General features: G+C 41.0%; 1 protein-coding gene across 2 annotated transcripts; it reads right to left on the reverse strand.

Annotated features, from left to right (window-relative positions):
* Window positions 1-1,905: 1,905 nt before the first annotated feature.
* gata6 (GATA binding protein 6) lies at window positions 1,906-11,316 on the reverse strand. 2 transcript variants are annotated; one of them, XM_085439106.1, is made up of 8 exons: window positions 11,177-11,316; window positions 6,729-6,946; window positions 5,208-6,104; window positions 4,431-4,603; window positions 3,566-3,691; window positions 3,353-3,440; window positions 3,155-3,252; window positions 1,906-2,698 (listed from the first exon to the last, which is right to left on the reverse strand). In XM_085439106.1, the coding sequence occupies exons 3-8, from the start codon at window positions 6,043-6,045 to the stop codon at window positions 2,537-2,539; spliced, it is 1,485 nt and encodes a 494-aa protein (XP_085295232.1). In that variant the 5' UTR covers window positions 6,046-6,104; window positions 6,729-6,946; window positions 11,177-11,316; the 3' UTR covers window positions 1,906-2,536. The 2 variants fall into 2 exon arrangements, with proteins under 2 accessions (XP_085295232.1, XP_085295233.1); XM_085439107.1 differs by lacking the exons at window positions 6,729-6,946; window positions 11,177-11,316 and adding an exon at window positions 6,255-6,684.
* Between the last annotated feature and the right edge of the window lie 6,906 nt (window positions 11,317-18,222).

Below are 18,222 nucleotides of genomic sequence, written 5' to 3' on the forward strand. Positions count from 1 at the left end.
CTCATAAATTCAGATACCCATAAATATTTGCCTGTGTTTTGAGCTCAACAGTAGTTTGCATTTACATATCTAAAGGTGCTTTTGTAATTTATCTCGTTGGAAGCTCGAGGACTTAATGCCCGGTGGTCTCGGTGGACAAATTGGGTTTTATATAACACTCAGCAGCAAATCATCACAAGCCGTGCTTTTCCATTCAGTTTGAACACACAAGTAAAATTTAAAGAAAAAAAGCAAATATTGTGATGGATATGAAGGAAATAGTGAAAAATAGTGTCATTCCGATCTGATGTCAAAAGTCAAGTAAGAAAAATAGGTGCAATAACCGTTCACCTGAAAACTGTGGATTTGTCTGTTACGCAGTGCCGCGCATTCCTCCACACTCAATAAACTTAGCTGAATCAATATGTCAAAGAGCAGACAGATAACGCTAAGCTCAGGCATAAATCCTAACCATCTCTAAAATCTTTTCATGTGGAATTACTCACAGGCCATATTCTCTTAAGTACAGTAAACATTGTGACAGGTACTTTGAGCTGCTGGTTCAAGAGGACACAGGAAATGGATTGTTCTTTAAGCCCACAGGGGCCCGAAGAAAAGGAAAAGTCTCGAGTGAAAACGTTACCAGAAAGGACAAAGGTGTGGTTTGGTGAAATCACCCAGAAAAAAAAGCTGGGTAAGTCTTGCTGTGCAACTTTTAGGCGAAATTCTTGTCTTGCATTAGCTGGCCGTGATGTCTTCTTCTTTCCTCCCAGTTGTGAAAACATCTGAGAAAATAAAGCCCTCTGGTATCTGTTCAGCCAAGGAGAAACGGGGAGTTAAAGTATAGATGGGAATGACTCACACAAAAATATGCAGAAGGTGGTTCTTTCCGTAATTTCCAAAACACTGACGCGTTTCGCTCTTCTTTTAAAAACAAACTGCAGATTTATTTGCATCACCAGAACAATTTATTGGATTGAATTTAAATAATTTCTCATAATGTTAAAAAAAAAAATAGTAAAACAAAAAGAAAACATGTTATTTCAGAAAAATAAATAAGTCCGGTTGCGTGAATGACATGCTCTTTTTTTAGGATGAAGAAAGTTGTGAACAAAAGCAAAGAAAAAAAAACCTCTTTGTGCTAACATTTACATGTAACTTATCATGCCTTCAGTATTCAGTCTCTTCGGGTGAGGGTGGGGGGGAGGGTTTTTTGTTTTTGTTTTTTAAAACCTGAAATAGCTCTTGAAGCTCCCACACCACTTGCTTAGGTCATGCAAAAAAAATGAAAAATCAAAAAGGCTTCTCAAATTCATGATTTGGCATGACCTGTGAGCTTCATAAGAACATGTTACATTAACAATTCTCCTTTTAATCATTACAGCGATTCATCACAGTCATCACAGTGAGCACAGATTTGTTCAGAGGTGACCTCACGCTACACTTTGGTCTAATTTTGGCTGAAATATGATGCAACAGCACATGTTATTATTATGAAGGGTATACAGTTTATAGTGAGTCAGGTAGCGCGGCCAGCAGCCTTCGTTTGCAGTTTATGTGTAAGAACATAAAGGTCAGAGGGTCCTACAGCTATTCTGGGCGTTCTTTGTTCAAACAAGCCATCCAACTGCTTTACATGTGCGAGATTTTGTAGAAGTAGTACCGTAATGCTGCCCGTTGGCCGACAGTGTTCTCATGTCAAAAATTAAGTCTCACGAAGTTGATTGTTTTTGCATCTTTTTCTCTCTTTTTTTTAAATGATTAAACACAACACGATGTGATATAGTCATTTATACCCTGTTTAAACCAAACTAGTTTCAGTCAAATACAGTAAGTAAGAGCTTTCAGTGGAAAACGTGCACATTCAACACTACTGTACTACCGCTTATCGAGAGACAGAGAATAGAAAAGAAGACATCAGAATGGTTTAACTTCTACTCTATATTGATATCTTTATTAACAATCATAGACATGTTTTTCAACTATGGAAGATTTATAAATATTTTTCTTTCTTTTGATTCATGTAAGTTGTCTCGGCACTTATGGCATGATTCCAGTTTTGGAAAAAAACAAAAAATCAAAAAAAGTCCACAAAGAGTTGAGTGCTTGTGTGAAGCACTGATATCCAATCAACATCTTCAAAGAGAAATCCGTTATGTACAAGATGGCTTTCTTTAAGGAACCCAGATTTGGTTCTGTGTGCCACGGATGGGAGAGATACCGAGTGCAGGTCCAGCAACCATCCATAGCAGGCCACCTAATTGATCATTTGGCCTGGCGTTTCCCTTTTGTTGTTGATGTTGTTGTATTTTAAGGCAAAAAAATAAAAAAAAAAGACCCTGACATCAATCTGGAACCTGATCGCAGATACTCCATGCTTGATTCAAGCTTCTAGTCTGACTTAAGGTCATCTCAAACTTCTTTCCCCCTCTCGTCCAACTCTTCTTGCATCAGCTGAGAGGGAAGGAAACCAACACTGCACCCAAATACTTCCACTATACACAGCATCCAGACACGAGGGGCCGGGGGTCTCTGTCCGCCCAGAAGGTTAAAATGTTCAGGCTAAGGCCATGGGGCACCAGGGTTCGCCTCTCACTGAAGCCACGTCCGATGACTGGGTCAAGCCCACGCTGCCGTACAGGCCGTCCTGTCCGGAGTACTTGACGGACGAGCCCGAGCCTGCTCCCTCCCCCCCGCTGGACAGCACAGATGAACTGATCTGCAACCAGAAAACTCTCTGTTAGCAAAAATTGTGAGTTTATTGTATAAAATGTCAGTAAAACTTTTAGATTGTGTAAAACCTTTTTTTTTTAAATTATTATTATTGAGGACTGAAATGACATTTGCATTGCAATGTTGGGGGAAAAAGGAGCATGATCAATGTGACACTCGTATTAGTGTAATATCACAGTGACATATTAGTTAGCAGCAGTCATAACCACAGAGCATCAGTCAGCCTGCATGTCATCTCTTTATCACAGTTTGTATTTTACAAAATATTCACTCATGAAAATGGGTGAAAAATCTGGCCTTTTATAGTAATTTCAAGTGTAGAAATTCCTATTTAACACACACACACATATATAGATATAGATATTTCATTGTTTTATTAATTATTATTTTTATTTTAAACTATTATTTGAAAAATTTAAAAGCAATTAAAAATCAGTTTTACCCCTGACACTTGTCCAGAGGGAGAGCTGGTTTTCGAGCAGTCTTCGGAATTGGATGAAGAGGTGGATGTAGGAGTCATGGAGACAGAGTTGCTACTTCCTGGAAACATAAAAAAAATGTTGTCGTTACATTATTTTAAAAGAGATAAATATGACATACATATTCCTTCGTGCAGCAGAAATATTGTTCAGCTACTCACCAGAGGATCCCTTTGCTTTATTCAAAGTTTTCGGTTTTCTTTTTCTCGTCTGGATTCCCTCTTTCTTCATGGCGAGCGGCCGAGGTACCTGTAAGATGTGATTTTTTTTTTAAATGAAAATAAGAAATGATATTTTTTTTATCAATAATGCGTCGATTTTTAAAAATTAAAACTGAATTAGAGGGGGGGAAATTCAAATCGCAGTGAACTTACTCCGTGTAATTTTGTGTAGAGGCCGCACGCGTTACACACCGGCTCTCCCTCCGCGTTTCTGCGCCACAGAGTGGTGGTACTGGTTTGACAGTTGGCGCAGGAAAGGCCGATTCTTCTGGACGTTGACTGTTGTGGCAAGCAAAACATAACATCAGTCACTATAATTAAACGTGGGTATCCAGGAAAATAAAGCACCACACACTCAACCATTTTATTCATACCTGACTTTCCAACAATAATCCACACCCTGTTAGAATCCCAATTTAATTGGGATTTACGCACGGATTTATATTATTATTCATTTATTTATTACAGGTTGTTAATTCGCAGAGAGTTGCTACGTGCCATTTCACTTCCTTGTAAAAACTGCGTAATGGCACCATGGAAAATCTGGACCCACTGACGCCTTTTTAGATTAGCTTACCCGACAGTAGCTGGGAGTGGAGATTGAGATAAAGTGTCTCCTTACATTAACACTTTCCACGTGTGGATTGATTTAATGTGAATTTAGTGAATAACATTTTTTTTCTTATGAAACAACTAAATGATTGTGCTTGACTGATGAATTTAAAACACTGGCTAAGCTAAAACTATCATTCTCCTTTGCAAAGCACAAGTCCTTGATTCAAATGTGAAATGCATGCTTTATTTATTTATTTTCCCCGTTTTATAGAAATCACGTGATCTTGCGTAAATAAATTTTCCTTGATTACAATCAGGTTTGAACTGGGGGCTGTATCATTGAAACCTTCATCCAGAAGCCGAATCGTGACAACGACAGTGACCTCCAGCAATTGTTTGAAACAATTAGGCAGGAAATTGGTTGATTTAAGTGGCCCTCGCCCCCCTCCTCCTGTCTCCTTACCGTCCGTTTCGGTGGTTTAATTAATGGCCGGCTCAGACCATTCATTTTGCTATAGAGGCCGCAGGCGTTGCAGAGAAAGTGGCCCGTGCCATCGCGCCTCCACAGCGGCGTGGAGATGGAGCCGCAGTTCACGCACTCTCTGCTCTCCCCCATGTCGTCCAGAATATCTGAAACTGAAGAGAAATACTGGAATCAGAACAGGGAGCGAGTTTGTGAGAATTACACATTGTTGCTGGTCATTATTTCATAAGCGATTCTGCTTCTGGGACTTCATGTCAAAGAAAGCAAGCGGATAGATACGGCGGGCAAAATGATCTGTTCATGGATTATAAATTGATTAAAGCGAAGTGTTTAACAAAATTCACATTTTTAATAAATTTATACTGTTGTGCCAATGTTGTTTTAAAAGCCTCGGTGGATTTTACTTCATGTAAATGATTCATTTTATATATTTCTGGGCAGTCATTTGCGCCTGTTTCTTACACACACACACACACACACACACACACACACACACACACACACTATCATAAATTCATTTTTGGCAGTGTATGAAACATATTTTTATTCAACATTTTGAGGTCAGGCCTCGACGAGGGGAACAGGTTTCTGTTACAAAGACACGCAGGCGCGCTTGGTGCCTTCACTCCAGACACTTCAAGGTTGCGCGCGTGATTAAAATACCTTTTTTTCTTTCCGTCCCACACAGTGAGAAGGAAAACTATTCCATCTTTGTGCCTCCCTCTACTTTGTTTTCGTTTGATTTTTTTTTCTTACCTCCATTTGGTCCTCGAATCAAGGGCGCACTCCTGCTTTGCAAGGTGTGGAGCATCGTGTTATCAAAAGGTGCCCCGGGCCAAGGCGAGGGTAGCTGGGGTGCAACGTACGGGGAGTATGGGCTCGGGTAGGGCCCGCTGAGGGGACGAGAAAGGCTGTACTGGTCTCTGCTGCTCATATTCAGTGTGTTACTGTAGCCCGTGTCCCTGGGGGTCCCGTTATTGATGGGTGGGCTTGGAGGGTAGTGAAAACGACTGGAGGCGTGCGGGCTCCCGGTGCTGTACGAAGGGCTCTCCGGGGTGGACTGTGACCACACCGAGTGACTGGAGACGGCGTGGCCGGGCTGAGCAGACACGTTGGCCGGCAGATAAGACAGACTGGGGATCATGGTGCCCACCCGCGAGCTAGGGACATACACTGGGGAGTTAGGGTTGGAGTGCATATAACCACCAGAACTCGAATCATATCCAGTCTGGCTCTGGGCCGCAATGGCCAGTGTTTGGTACATGTCGGCCGGGTCCACCAGCAAGCTTGTCTTGTGTGCTCCGGTGGAGAGGACGAGTTTGCTCCCCTGGTCTAAATCCGTAAACAGCGGGATATCCTCGGTAGTGGTCAGGGTGTTGTTATGGTGTCCGAAGTGAAGGTAGGAGTGCAGGGATCTGCTGTCGGAGCGACGGTGCCCTAGCGCGTCAAGCTCGTTCGGAGGTGTCCTCAGCTCATCCGAGGTGGTGCCGTCCCTTCTGCTGTCACCGGGCAGGTAGTTCTGCTCAGCCGGTGACCCTGGGCTGCTGGACACTTCTCGCTTGACCATGGACCAGCTATTTTCGCCCAGTTCCATCCAGGAGCACTTTCCATACACCGTAGGGGTAAATAAAAATGGCCAGGGAGTGGTCTACCCTGTAACAAAAAGAGTCGGAACCGTTAGGAAACCACAAGAAATGACCCTTTTTGCGATGTTAAGGATAAGTGAATTGAAAATATATCCACAAAACATCCTGACAGAAAGTCGGCAGGTTTCTGAAAAAGGGGGGAAATGCAAACGGACACCTGGTGTACAGACCAGCATTCATCTTTGGATGAACTACATTTTTCACAATAGAGAATAGGGTAATAAACTACGAAAGCTCCAGTTAATTATTACTGAGTCAGTATCATCTCGAACTCCAATAAAAACCCAGTCTACAGTGACTGCCATGCTCTCATGAAGCGCTCTTAAGAGGCACTGGATCCATCCGTGTCAAATCCCTGTCCTCCCCTCCACACGCACATACGCAAGTAGACGCACACATAAAGAGATAGGAAACAAAAACGCAATATGTCTTCACAGCAAAAGAGATAACCGTTTGATAAGAGTCAAAACAGATAAGGACCGAAAGGCTGACTGGAGCGATAAAACAATACCCCGAAATTATGAGTTTGGTCTCGCTGCGCTCGCCAAGACACCGCCAGATGTTTAAAGCAGCTGTGCGCGCCGCAAAAGTGGGAGAAGAAACGTTTTAAAAGACGAAGAAGAAGACTTACCTGCTACAAGTGTGCCATATAAGTCGAAAGCAAACTTCCTAACAGTGAGCCTCTGCTTCTCTTGGAAGTAATGGGAAAGTTTACCGCAGTTAGAGGAGGTTTATGAGAGGAGGCGCCTCTGGTGGCTGCGGCCGCAGGAGGCGGACCAATCATGTGGAGCGTGAGCGGCTGGAGACGCGATGGGGGTGCCAGCCTATGAACTCCTCCAATCAATCACGCTGAAAAACAGAGAGAGAGCGAGGGGGGGGGGAGACACTTCACTTGATCAGGTCTGAAAGTTGGATTAATGTGTTGATACGATCAGGTTTCATTATTCGAAAGTTATGCTTTCGGTTACAAATGAATACGCCCCCCCCCCCCCCCCAGCTGTTTCTTTTTTTTCTTTTCTGTTTGTTTGTTCTTTAAATGAAATTGTTGTTTGTCTATCTTGCTCTATTTACAGGTGATCCACAAATCTGGTGATGAGCCTACAGCAACTGAAACAAACAGAAACGAGTGTCTTTGAGATTTTAATTTCACCGGACTACTCTTTAATATCCAGCTCTTTCATAGGCTACTCCTGTTTTATGGAAAATTGTGACATTTATGTGACAGACAGCGGTTTAATTTAATAACTAGATCGTTATTAATTAAACTGCCAAGAAATGCAGTTAAAATTAACTTACCCGTCACCCTGAACAGGAAAGTGCTACTCCCATGTTTACGCATTGCAGTAATCACGTCTGCAAGGAGCACGCTTTTAACTTTCGATACTTTGGAGATTTTAAAAATGATTATATTTATAATGGTTAATCCAGAGTTTAAAAGCTGGGACTTTCCACTGCAGTCTGTCCACGAGTTAAAGACCTGAATATTTTGTTTTTACTTGGAGCATTAGTGTAATAAAATGTTTCGTCTGGACAACTTTTTACTGATGAGAATCCTTAAGAAAGACTCCTTTTATTAAAACAACAGCCTATTAAATGATTGATCAAATATATATTCCGTGTGTGAAATGTGCTTTAGGCCTACTTCTTCTTTCTGGTTTCATCTTAATTCAAAGTCCTACACCCCCCCCCCCCCCCCCTTTGTTTATTCTCTGTCATCATTCCAGTGATCAATAAATCCCCTCTTAATTAGTTTAAGTCAGACGGCTCTCATTGAGCGTTAAAGGTGTGTGTGTGTGTGTGTGTGTGTGTGTGTGTGTGTGTGTGTGTGTGTGTGTAGCTCCTCTTTGAAACGCGATGATTCGTTCAGCCCGAATATACATTGAGACGAGTGAAGTGATCAAAAGTGGGGAGGTGTCAATTGAATCATTAACGCATTTGCAGGTCACACTCGCAGCCATTCAGTGGGTTTTGTTTGTTTGTTTGATTTTTTTGTCTGGACAGTTGATCAGATTACCTCCAACAGCCCATTCATTATACTTCCAACTACCGCAGGGAAGTCCGAGAGTATACTCTGATACTTTTATAATATTCACCCTGCATCCATCACACTGATAACAGGCACCGAGCTGCATCCATGTTCACTGCTTCTGCAGCTGCACAGCAGACAAAACTGAGGGAAAAATCAACTCACCGCAATTCATGATTCATACTGTAACACCATCTGTATCGGTTACTAACGTGTCATAGCAACGGAAGGCACAGCTGCACTTTTTGATTTACCAATATCGTCCCAAAAATTGCTAATATGTTATTAATTATCCATGTCCCTGCCAATTAGACTACCACATGGAGTTAACAGTTCACAGGGCCTAACAGTAACAGAGTCTTCGGCTGGACTTATGTTCAACGCGTGCCACTGCCAGGCCTCCCATTGTTCCTCCTCTGTCTACTTCTCGCACAAACACTATTATTGTCAGACAGTCATGAATATTATTACTGTAGAGTTATTTTCAATGCTAATTCAATACCCGTGGGCGCAATCGTGCAGCCGCTCTCCAGCAGGTGTTCCTGCCGCTCTTATTTTAATACTGGCGTGATGATTCCTGCTGCTGGATCCTTCTCCTCGCATAACTTCAGAGGGAAACAATGCAGCCCGAGTTGCGTGGCGATCTGTGTCTATTTGTGTAGTGGTTATGCTAATCCATGTTGTCTATCTGATTTCCACAGAACTTTTGCTGATAGAAATTCACGCTTGAGGCGATATTGTGACTGTTAGGCGTCGAGTCTTCGCTCGCTCTCTGGTCCTAGAGGTGATTCTTATCAGAGGCAGTAACCGCACCAAAATGCGCTGCCGTCTGCCATCCCATCACCTCAGCCTGCAGTTGTCAGGAAGGTGAGAGAATACAAAATCCTGTTGTTGCTGTTTTTTTCTTTTTTTTTTCTCTTTGTTGCCCCCCTATTCCGCCATCACCCCACCCTCACCCCTCCACCCTCCCTCCTTTTTTTTCTTTGCGGCTTCTGGCTCACTGGCTGCGAAGCCTCCAGTTGATAAATGAGGTGTTTTCGCAGTAATGTCAGCGTGGGCTGCTCTGACACACGGAGCTCGTGAGAAGAAGTGGCAGGACGCCGCCCTGTCTCCGCGTTTATCCAGCACAGCCAAACACTGCAGGCCAGCCACTGACTGTCAGCTCCGGCCTGTGCGCTGACCATCTCCATCACACATAATTCAACCAGATAGCCTGCAACTGGTGGATAATAATAATAATAATAATAATAATAATAATAATAATAATAATAATAATAATATATGGAAACGATAAATAGTGAACGAAATATTTCATTTATGTATTGGAATAATATTGTCAAACTGTATTTAAAATATTTAATAAATACTATTTCGTTAGGAAGTAATGAAAAGACGCAATAATAATCATATTATTATTATTAATATTATTATTATTATTATAAGCTCTTTAATGGTTGACCCTCTTCAGGTGTCTGAGCCTTATGTACCGACTTGATAATGATTATCTCCAGCCCTCGAGTGCTCGTTGCAGCTTTCTCCTGATTATGTGATGTTATGGAGATAACGAGGAGCAAGAGAACGAATTACGCACGAAAGGGACAGTTAGGGGCATCACACGGTGGCGTGGGCAACTTTGAGACTATTACTCACTTTTTTTTATTTTATTTACTTCTTTAAAAATGCCCTGCTTGGTCGTTAGTTTGACTGTGACTGTGTAGAAAGGGCAGCTCTGATTTCTCTTACACGGCAGGGCAATAAAAGGCACTGTGGACGCCAACACGCCCCACGTCCGAAAACACCTTTGATGTCTCGATTATGATTAATGAGAAGCGACTGCAGCTACATGTAAAACACGCAGGAAGGAGACGCAATTCATCATCTCAATCACCCCACGGTTGCTTCCCCCCCCCCCCCTTTTTTCTTGCTATGTTTTTATCTTTGCATTTCACACACAGAGTCTGTTTTCAATCAAATCCTGTATAATTGTCTTTTAATAACGACGGAAGATTAATATCCAGTATTTAATCTGTGGGGTGTTGTTTGGATTAATTGTATTTTTATTTTGTCAAACTGTCAATAAAGCAGCTATCCTGCACATATTTGCACCACAGCTTTGGTGACAATCCTGCGTTACTGTATTTAAGAATCTGGGCTTTTAACGACTTAAATCGCTTTAACGTTTATGCTACGTGTTCCCTTTACAACAAAGATTTATCTTAGAAAGCGAAACATATGTAGAGTGAACTGGATTTGCACACAAGACGCCAAATATTTCCAATTTAAAAAATAATACCTTAGAAATTAAAATAGAATACATCAATTAAATAGACATGTTTCCTCGCATGGCTATATAAAATACACTTTGGATTTTGTGGTTTAATGGTTAATTGATTGATTTTATTTCATCCATACAAATCACACACACACATGTATACACCATGACCATGATTCTGTGTGTGCAATAAATACCAGAATAAGGTGCACTAAAAAAGTCATCATAAAGAGCAACTTATAAAAGTGATTTAACATCGACAGATATTCAAAGTTCAGCTTTAGAAACTGATTATTACCATTATTTTTACATTTTAAATGCATTGCAGCTGTCATTATTAAACATGAAATATTAGCAGTAATTCTGTTTGCATAAAAATCAGATTGCAAGTCTGGTTTAATGAATTATTCGTCCATGAAATCCAAAATGGGAAAATTGAATTGTTAACAATTATTCCAAAGAACCTTTTTTATTATATTACATGAGAAAAATGTAATATATTATCCAGTATATCCAAAAGCAGTGCAGCATATGGAAAAACAACAAATATCCACTCTCCCCACAACAATAGCACAATAACAATGAAATACATGAGAGGCGTTGTGAGTTCACGCTGTCTTAACGTGTAGCTCCATCCTTAAAATCTAGATCATTTTGTTCCTGATATAAATCTATTCCCGCTCACACTCTGTGCTTTTCTATATTTACCTCCAGTTCCCAGCGCCTATAAACACTGACGTATTTGCTCTTATTTTATTGAAGACACAGTTAAGTTTTATACCTGCGCCGGTCTTTTTCTCCCTGTCCTCCACAGAATGGCAGCTTGTCCAGAGCCGCTGGAGCAAAGGCTGCTGGGAGGCCGTGAATGCCAGACTCTCCTGTTTGAAGTGGTAGATGATTAAACGGGTCATGACAGGTGTAAAAGCAACCTTTGTCATTTTGGACATGTACCGTCCTTGCTTCCTTGGCTCGCCCACAACGGAACGCCCTGCTCACCTGCCCGAGTGTGTGTGCACTAATGTGTGTGTGCACGTTTGGGTGTGTTTGTGTGGAGTGGATTTTCTGGAGGGGATTGATGGCTGTTAACAATCCTGCACCATCACGCTCCCTGCCTGTCATGTGATGAATGAGTGACGGATACACCCCTGATGGATGAGACGTGAGCCTGTTGTCTGCATATTTGTGGTCTTGGCTCTGTGCCGCTCGGTGTTAAAAAAGAAAAGAAAAACAAGCATAAAATTGCTCCAGTGGAAATGAGTGAATTGTCTGTGATTTGAGAAGGATTGAGGTTGTATTTATCTCTTATTATTTGCGTCTCCAAGAATTTCTATTTATCAAATCAGCGTGGTGATGTCATATCAGCCTGACATAAGTTTCAGGGTTCGTTTGACCTATTCTCCTAACTTTGGCTCCAATCGTGTATCGACTGTATCATATTATTATATTACAAGCTGTTTTTTATCACTTGTACTTCTCTTATCTATTTTCCTCCCCGAGCCATCATGATGCATATACAGCAGTGAAATGAAGATAAAGGGTTTGCTCTGGTATCGTAATACCACAGCTCAAATTCAAATGGGGTTTTGACATATCAGGCGAAATCACTCTGTCATATGCAGGATTAAGTGGAAGAAAAATACCAGCATTTTGTTTTGTGTAATTAAAATATTAGCTTGCTCATTTTTGAGGCTGAATTTGGAAGCAGACCCCCCCCCAGGAAAAAGTGAATCCCTAATATAAGCAATAAGGCCGAAATGGAAAAAATCTTTACTCATTCTTTGTCGTTTTCATCTTCCCGTGAAACCGTCATTCTGTCTCATAACTCTTGAACAATGAGTCTGACTCACAGCAGGACTCTTCTGTGGAAGCTCTGAGCGAAGCCGTGATCAATTTTGGGCTCACGTCAAAGGAAACGGGTAATCTGATAATCCTGGTTGCATATAAAGCCATAAGAGTTTAAACTTGCATTCAAACAAATAAGGCAAAGTTGGTCCGCTTGACACACAACACTCCTGGAAGCTACATTTAAATTCATATCCTGCTATGATTTTAGATTCAGTGCACATCAGGGCCAAATTTCATAAGGTTAGGTTATTTCAAAGTCCCAGTTTGGCAGCTGTGTTTCTCGCCAGTAGCCAGATGAGACAATATGGCCATCTAACACTAAATACAACCACTTTGACAACCTTGTTTTCGACTTTAGACCCTTTATTGAATTGAAAATAGCACAAAAACATTCAAATCTGAAAGTGAGAAACGGTTTCACTAAAAGAAAAAGAAAGTCATTATAAAATAGATGACGTCAATATGTTTCTTTTTATTAAAGGTGTGGTTAATGAAGTTTAGAAAGGTAAATATTTTTCCATTCCTGCTTCATAGAAAAGCTCAGCCACTCAAGAGTCTGAGGCCTGCTTTATCACAGATAATGTGCCAAATGTGGTTAACTGGGTTCATGCCTTCATCCGCTACTACACCCACATACCATTACACATTCGGCTCTGTGCTGATAACATACCTTATGGTCATGATTTAGCCCAGAGTATGTGGGCCTATCAACAACAAAAAGAAAGAAAGAAAGAAAGAAAGAAAGAAAAATCCTCCCGTTTCGATTTGTTTCGAGTTGTCTACTTCTCCTCAGTCGATCAAAAATTAGATTTATTTTTTGTGCTTTATTTGTATTCATGCAGTGATTTCCAGCACCCTCCATTCTCTTACAGAAAACATAGTTTTATATTAATCTTTTAAGGCTTTTATGATATTGTGTCCCATTTTCTTTGCAGTTTTATGGTAAATGTAATGTGACTGATCTGTTTTCAATAAGCCAGACTGATTTATTCTTTTCAGTGTAACTAATGTCAGTAATATTATTATTAAAATAATAACAGTTCTACAAAAAAACCTTCTTTTAAAAAACATTTTAAATGTGATGTTTTTGGTTTAGAATAATAATTATAATATAAAATCTTTTTTATTTTATTTTAATATAGGGTTTAAATCAAAATAAATCATTGAAGTCTGTTTAATTGTGTAACGTGTCCAGTACAAATATTCAGCTAGTTGCCAATTAGCTTAGGTAAGACAAGAGACTGGAGGGTTGGGATTATTAAGAAATTCTGGTTCTGTGTATATGTTAAACAAACGAGATGCAAAATGCCAGGTATTGAGCATTAGCATTAGGTTTTGTTCACTTTGGGTCAGACAAGCTGTTTTTCTGCGCTACCATGTTGTTAAGTGTTGATAAAATTAACAAATGTTCACTGATACCATTATTCAGCCTGACGAGTATTCGGCTCGTTTACAAATGTTTGTAAAACTTGCAGTGAAAGAAGAACGAAAGAGGACGCAGCTTCGCTCACAGACGCCTCTGCACCTCTGTCTCTGGAAAACAGAGCCTCATCTCTTGCGTAGATTCTGAGGCTATGTTATTGTTTCCATGCTAGCGTCTCCATCCTGTGGAGCCAGTCCCCCTCTGTGTGTTTTGTCTCAGGAGAGAAGGTCAGGTCTCCAGTACATTTTCTGACTTTCCCTGAATCAGCTGTTTGGAGCCCCAGCCTGAGAGAAAACAGCCTTGGCCAAGGCAGCGTCGCTGATAGCAAAGCAGAGGCAGCCTGGAAGCAAGGAGGTGGAGGTGGCAGGATGGCTTGAGGGAGTTTGGAGGGATCGGATACTCGGGCATGGCGCTGCATTGTAGCAGCTGGGAGATCTTGCTATCCCACTCAGGCTTCAAGGTCTACGAAATCTCAGCTGCTTGTTAGAAAGATAGCAGAGGAGTGTGTGGTGGAAATAAGACAATCACCAATTGTTGAACTCACGAGTGGGAGACAGATGGGATATTGAAGGAAGGAGGGCACAGTCTTTCACAGGTTTTGTTAACGGCTGAATTAGTTTATCTGTAAGTTTTTGGGTCTCGGTGTTGTGCATGTTGCTTCTCTCTGGTATGGCTTAGCGGGACACTTGACTAGAACACATGCTATCTCTGCTTCACACATCAAATGGCACAAATTTCAGAGTTAATGAAAAGACATATTACCTCTTCCTTCTGATGGCGCCTTAGTTACAGATTCTTAAAATCAGTGAAAAACCTGCAGAATTTATGTCATATATATTTGTGTTAAAACTCAACAAAAACAACAAAATCTTTACGTTTTTAAGAAGTTGACCAGGTGTTTGAGAGTGTTAGACTATAAGAAGGGACTCCAGTGCGTGAAAAAGCCATAAAAGAGTAATGACTCACCAGATTTTCTCAAGCCTTCCTTATTTATTTATTGCCATTTGCAAGAAACCCATATCTTACTTCAAGCACCGCAACTTACTCAAACTTGTGCAATCTATTTTTTAAGGCTTTGTCTTGGTCGCTTGTGCTTTAACCCTTTAACGGCAAGTTTATCATATTTGATACAAGAGATTTTGCAAAAACTGCTGGTGGCAGCAAATATTATGTAAATTTAAACTCATATAGGCAATTAACATATAATGTCTGGGTTTTGTTGGGATTTTTTTTTGAAGACTCCATTAAAAAAAGGTGGGGTTTTTTTGGTAATTATTTCCTTTTCCATTCTTTATAGGGTTAAACACGTCATGCCTGAGGTTTAAAATGAGACATGGCTTCAGAAAAAGTGCAAAAAGGAGCAACTGTGACGCTATGGAGCCAAAGAAAGAAAACTGAGATACTCTTCTTTACATCACAAATTCATCAAATGAATGAATGACTGTGTGTATACATCTATACAATTTAGACAGGTCAGGCCACAGAAAAGGTCGCATTTAGTATCAGTTAAAGTCTATCCTGTAACTTTTTGAGGGTTCTCTCCTTCCATCCTGTACAGAAATCTGTCTTTTAATTTCACCAAAACCACTTCCTACAGTGGTCATTGGTTGAGAGACAACTCTACAAAAAGCATTGACTCAAAAATCTGCAGATGTGGGAAGACGAAATCAAAGTTTCGATTTTGTAATTTGGGCACGTGGATGTCGCAAAGAACTACCACCGATGTCTCATAGTAACCCTCCAGTAGGAAGTGTCGAACATCGGCCCTGACCTTTTTGTAAATACACTCCTTTCCAGGAGAAAATGTGTGCAAAAAATGTCTGCAGCTTTTCAGCAAGTAGAACAAATAAGCTCTTTTATGATCTGATAAGCTTCTCTCAAAAGGGTCTAGAGCTCCACCAGACATAGCCGATTTTGCACGGCGCTTGTCCTTCTGTGACCGTACGGCCTCGCTTCGTCTCGGCCTCTCACACTTAAACACACATGCAGATAAACGCACGTACACGCCGCTCCCCTTCCGCACACATTAAACACACTCTCAGACTGACTTGAAGGTTTCTGTCGCCCTCTCCTTCACTTGAGTCAGTTGCCAGACAATGAAAACATTGAGAGGCAGTTTCTATGGCGTGCCCAGGGCTTTTGTTTGACTGAAAAACATATGCATTCTACATGCTCCAATTATGGTTTTATCAGATCGCCGTCAAACACACCAATCATGCACCTTCCTTTGTGCCCTCTCTAACGGTGTGTACTGTACCACGCGGAGCAGTGGCTCGCTGTGTTTGCATGTTTGCCCATGGTGGGAGTATAATATCTCAGGCTGGTCTGCGTCCCCGTTGGCGGAAAAAACTCGCAGCTTGGTCGAAAAAGCAAAGGCGAGAACGTCCCTTTTACTTCACAGCAACAGATTGGTTTTGAATGCACAAGTGAATTAGCACGGGGCCCTTCTGCTCTTTCTAACAAACACATTCAGCTTCAGCTCTGACCAACACTGGGTCGGCTGTTGGACTGGACACAAAAAGGGCCATATCAGGGCGATCTGCGGCACGTACAGTTAAGTCGCTTATTGTGACTTGAACTGTGTGCTCCAACAAAAGAGACTAAGAAAGACACGGCTGATCTGAATTACCATTGGCTCAGTTCTCGATTGGCCCGACTTCCCTTCAGTGTCAAAGTCACGTCCACATCTCCAGTTATTTCACAAGAATGTTATCAAAACTAAAGTTGTATAACCACTTTAGTTGTATAACCATAATATAAATATCCATCCATCCATCTTCATCCGCTTTATCCGAGGCCGGGTCGCGGGGCCAGCAGCCTAAATACATATACATATAAATATATGTATAAAAAACTCCAGAATAGCACACCTGTGGCTATTAAATCATTGGTACATTACTTTGGGAGCATAGAGAAAAGAGAATTTGATTCTGTTTACAAACCAGATTCTGAACTTCAAAAAGGAGCTGTCCTCCAGTTTGACCCCTGCCATTATTCTTACTGACATTAAGACGAACCCTGGCCAGTGTGTGTGTGCGCTTTGTTTTGATAGACGCCGGTCAGCAGCTTAGCCTCGTAGGCTCCACTAAGCCAAGTGTTTACAGATCTGCTAGAACGCAGCCTTGTAGATTCAAGATGCTGCATCCAGGCAGACGTCGCTCCAGCCCGAGGCCTGGACTGATATTATCCATGAAGCACGATTAACCCGACGTGATAACAGCGGCGAATCAAGGCGAGGATGGAGCTCTTGTCAGATACCAACGGTATCTTCAGTGTGACCACATGACGCAATGTGAGAAAATGCGTGGAACAACGGCAAAGATGACCTGAACACGATGCCCAGGTTTTGTCTTTTGGTTATTATCATCGGAGGTGGGAGGTAACGAAGCAAGTACTTGAGTACTTCTGACTGCTCTTGCATTTGAGGGAAGTTGCATCACACATCAAACCCAACTGACCTTAATGGAGGAAGCACATAGACAGTCCCATTAATGTATATGGTCTATGCATCACTCAGTCAGCAGGAAGTACAAAAGGCGTGTGTGTAAAAACAACAAAATCAAGTCTTTTATGTCAATTCTATCATATTATATTAATTTCTGAGACATTTTTAATTTCAGCAAAACTTTTTACCTAAATAAATAAACGATGTAAAGAAATCACTTTGTCAAAAACTCATTGCAACTTCTACCTTGTATGAGAACTGTTCTGTTTCCAAATGACTTTATATCATTAATGACAGACACATTTATAACACTTTCATTTTTAGGTAGACAGTTTTTGGTATGTCAGCGGGACATCCGGACGTTTCAGCATCTGTTTAGCAACAGAAGAGGAGCGAGCATAAAGGGAGCAGTGTTTTTTCAGCAAGTGAAAAGCAAAGAAAGACGGAGGAGAGGAAGGAGATCATTTTAAAGGTAAGGATTGCTCAGCCACATCTGATAAACTGGAAAGTTAAAGCTTACATTTAATGTCCTCATTCTGAACAGTTCATTTGTGTGAAGTTACAGGGTTTTGGTTTTTTTCATATTGTAAAATATTCTGCAAAACAAACTGAAGCATACTAACTTTGTGTTATTCAAAGGTTGCATGAAAATACTATGGTGGACTGATGCAGAACAGAACAAAAGGCAGCCAAGATCCAAAGAAGAGCTCTGGATGTGCTTCAAGAAGCCTGGAGAAATCTTCATGAAGACCACTTAAAGGCTTTGCTGAAGAATAAAGGTGGTCATATCAAATATTAACTTTAAACGTTGTATTTTCATGTTTGTTTGTGCACATATTCCTTATTTTCTTATCAAAGTGAGGGGTGACTCAAGACTTTTGCATAGTATTGTATGTATGATAGGTACTTACTCTAATAACGCATACATTTCTGCTGGGGAGAGTTGTCCCTTGTTGGACATGACGCTTGTAGAATTGCCCTGACAAGGATTTCCACTCTGTCACACCGGCTAAAAAGAGGTGAAGTTGGATAAATCTGCTATAAAACTGTTAACTGTGTGATATATACACATACTGGCTACTGCTCAATCTAACATAAATATCTAATCAGTCAA

Source organism: Copadichromis virginalis, linkage group LG18, assembly GCF_057382275.1.
Source record: "Copadichromis virginalis isolate Kocher_CV1m ecotype Utaka linkage group LG18, C_Virginalis_male_GT1.1, whole genome shotgun sequence".
Lineage (NCBI taxonomy): Eukaryota > Metazoa > Chordata > Actinopteri > Cichliformes > Cichlidae > Copadichromis > Copadichromis virginalis.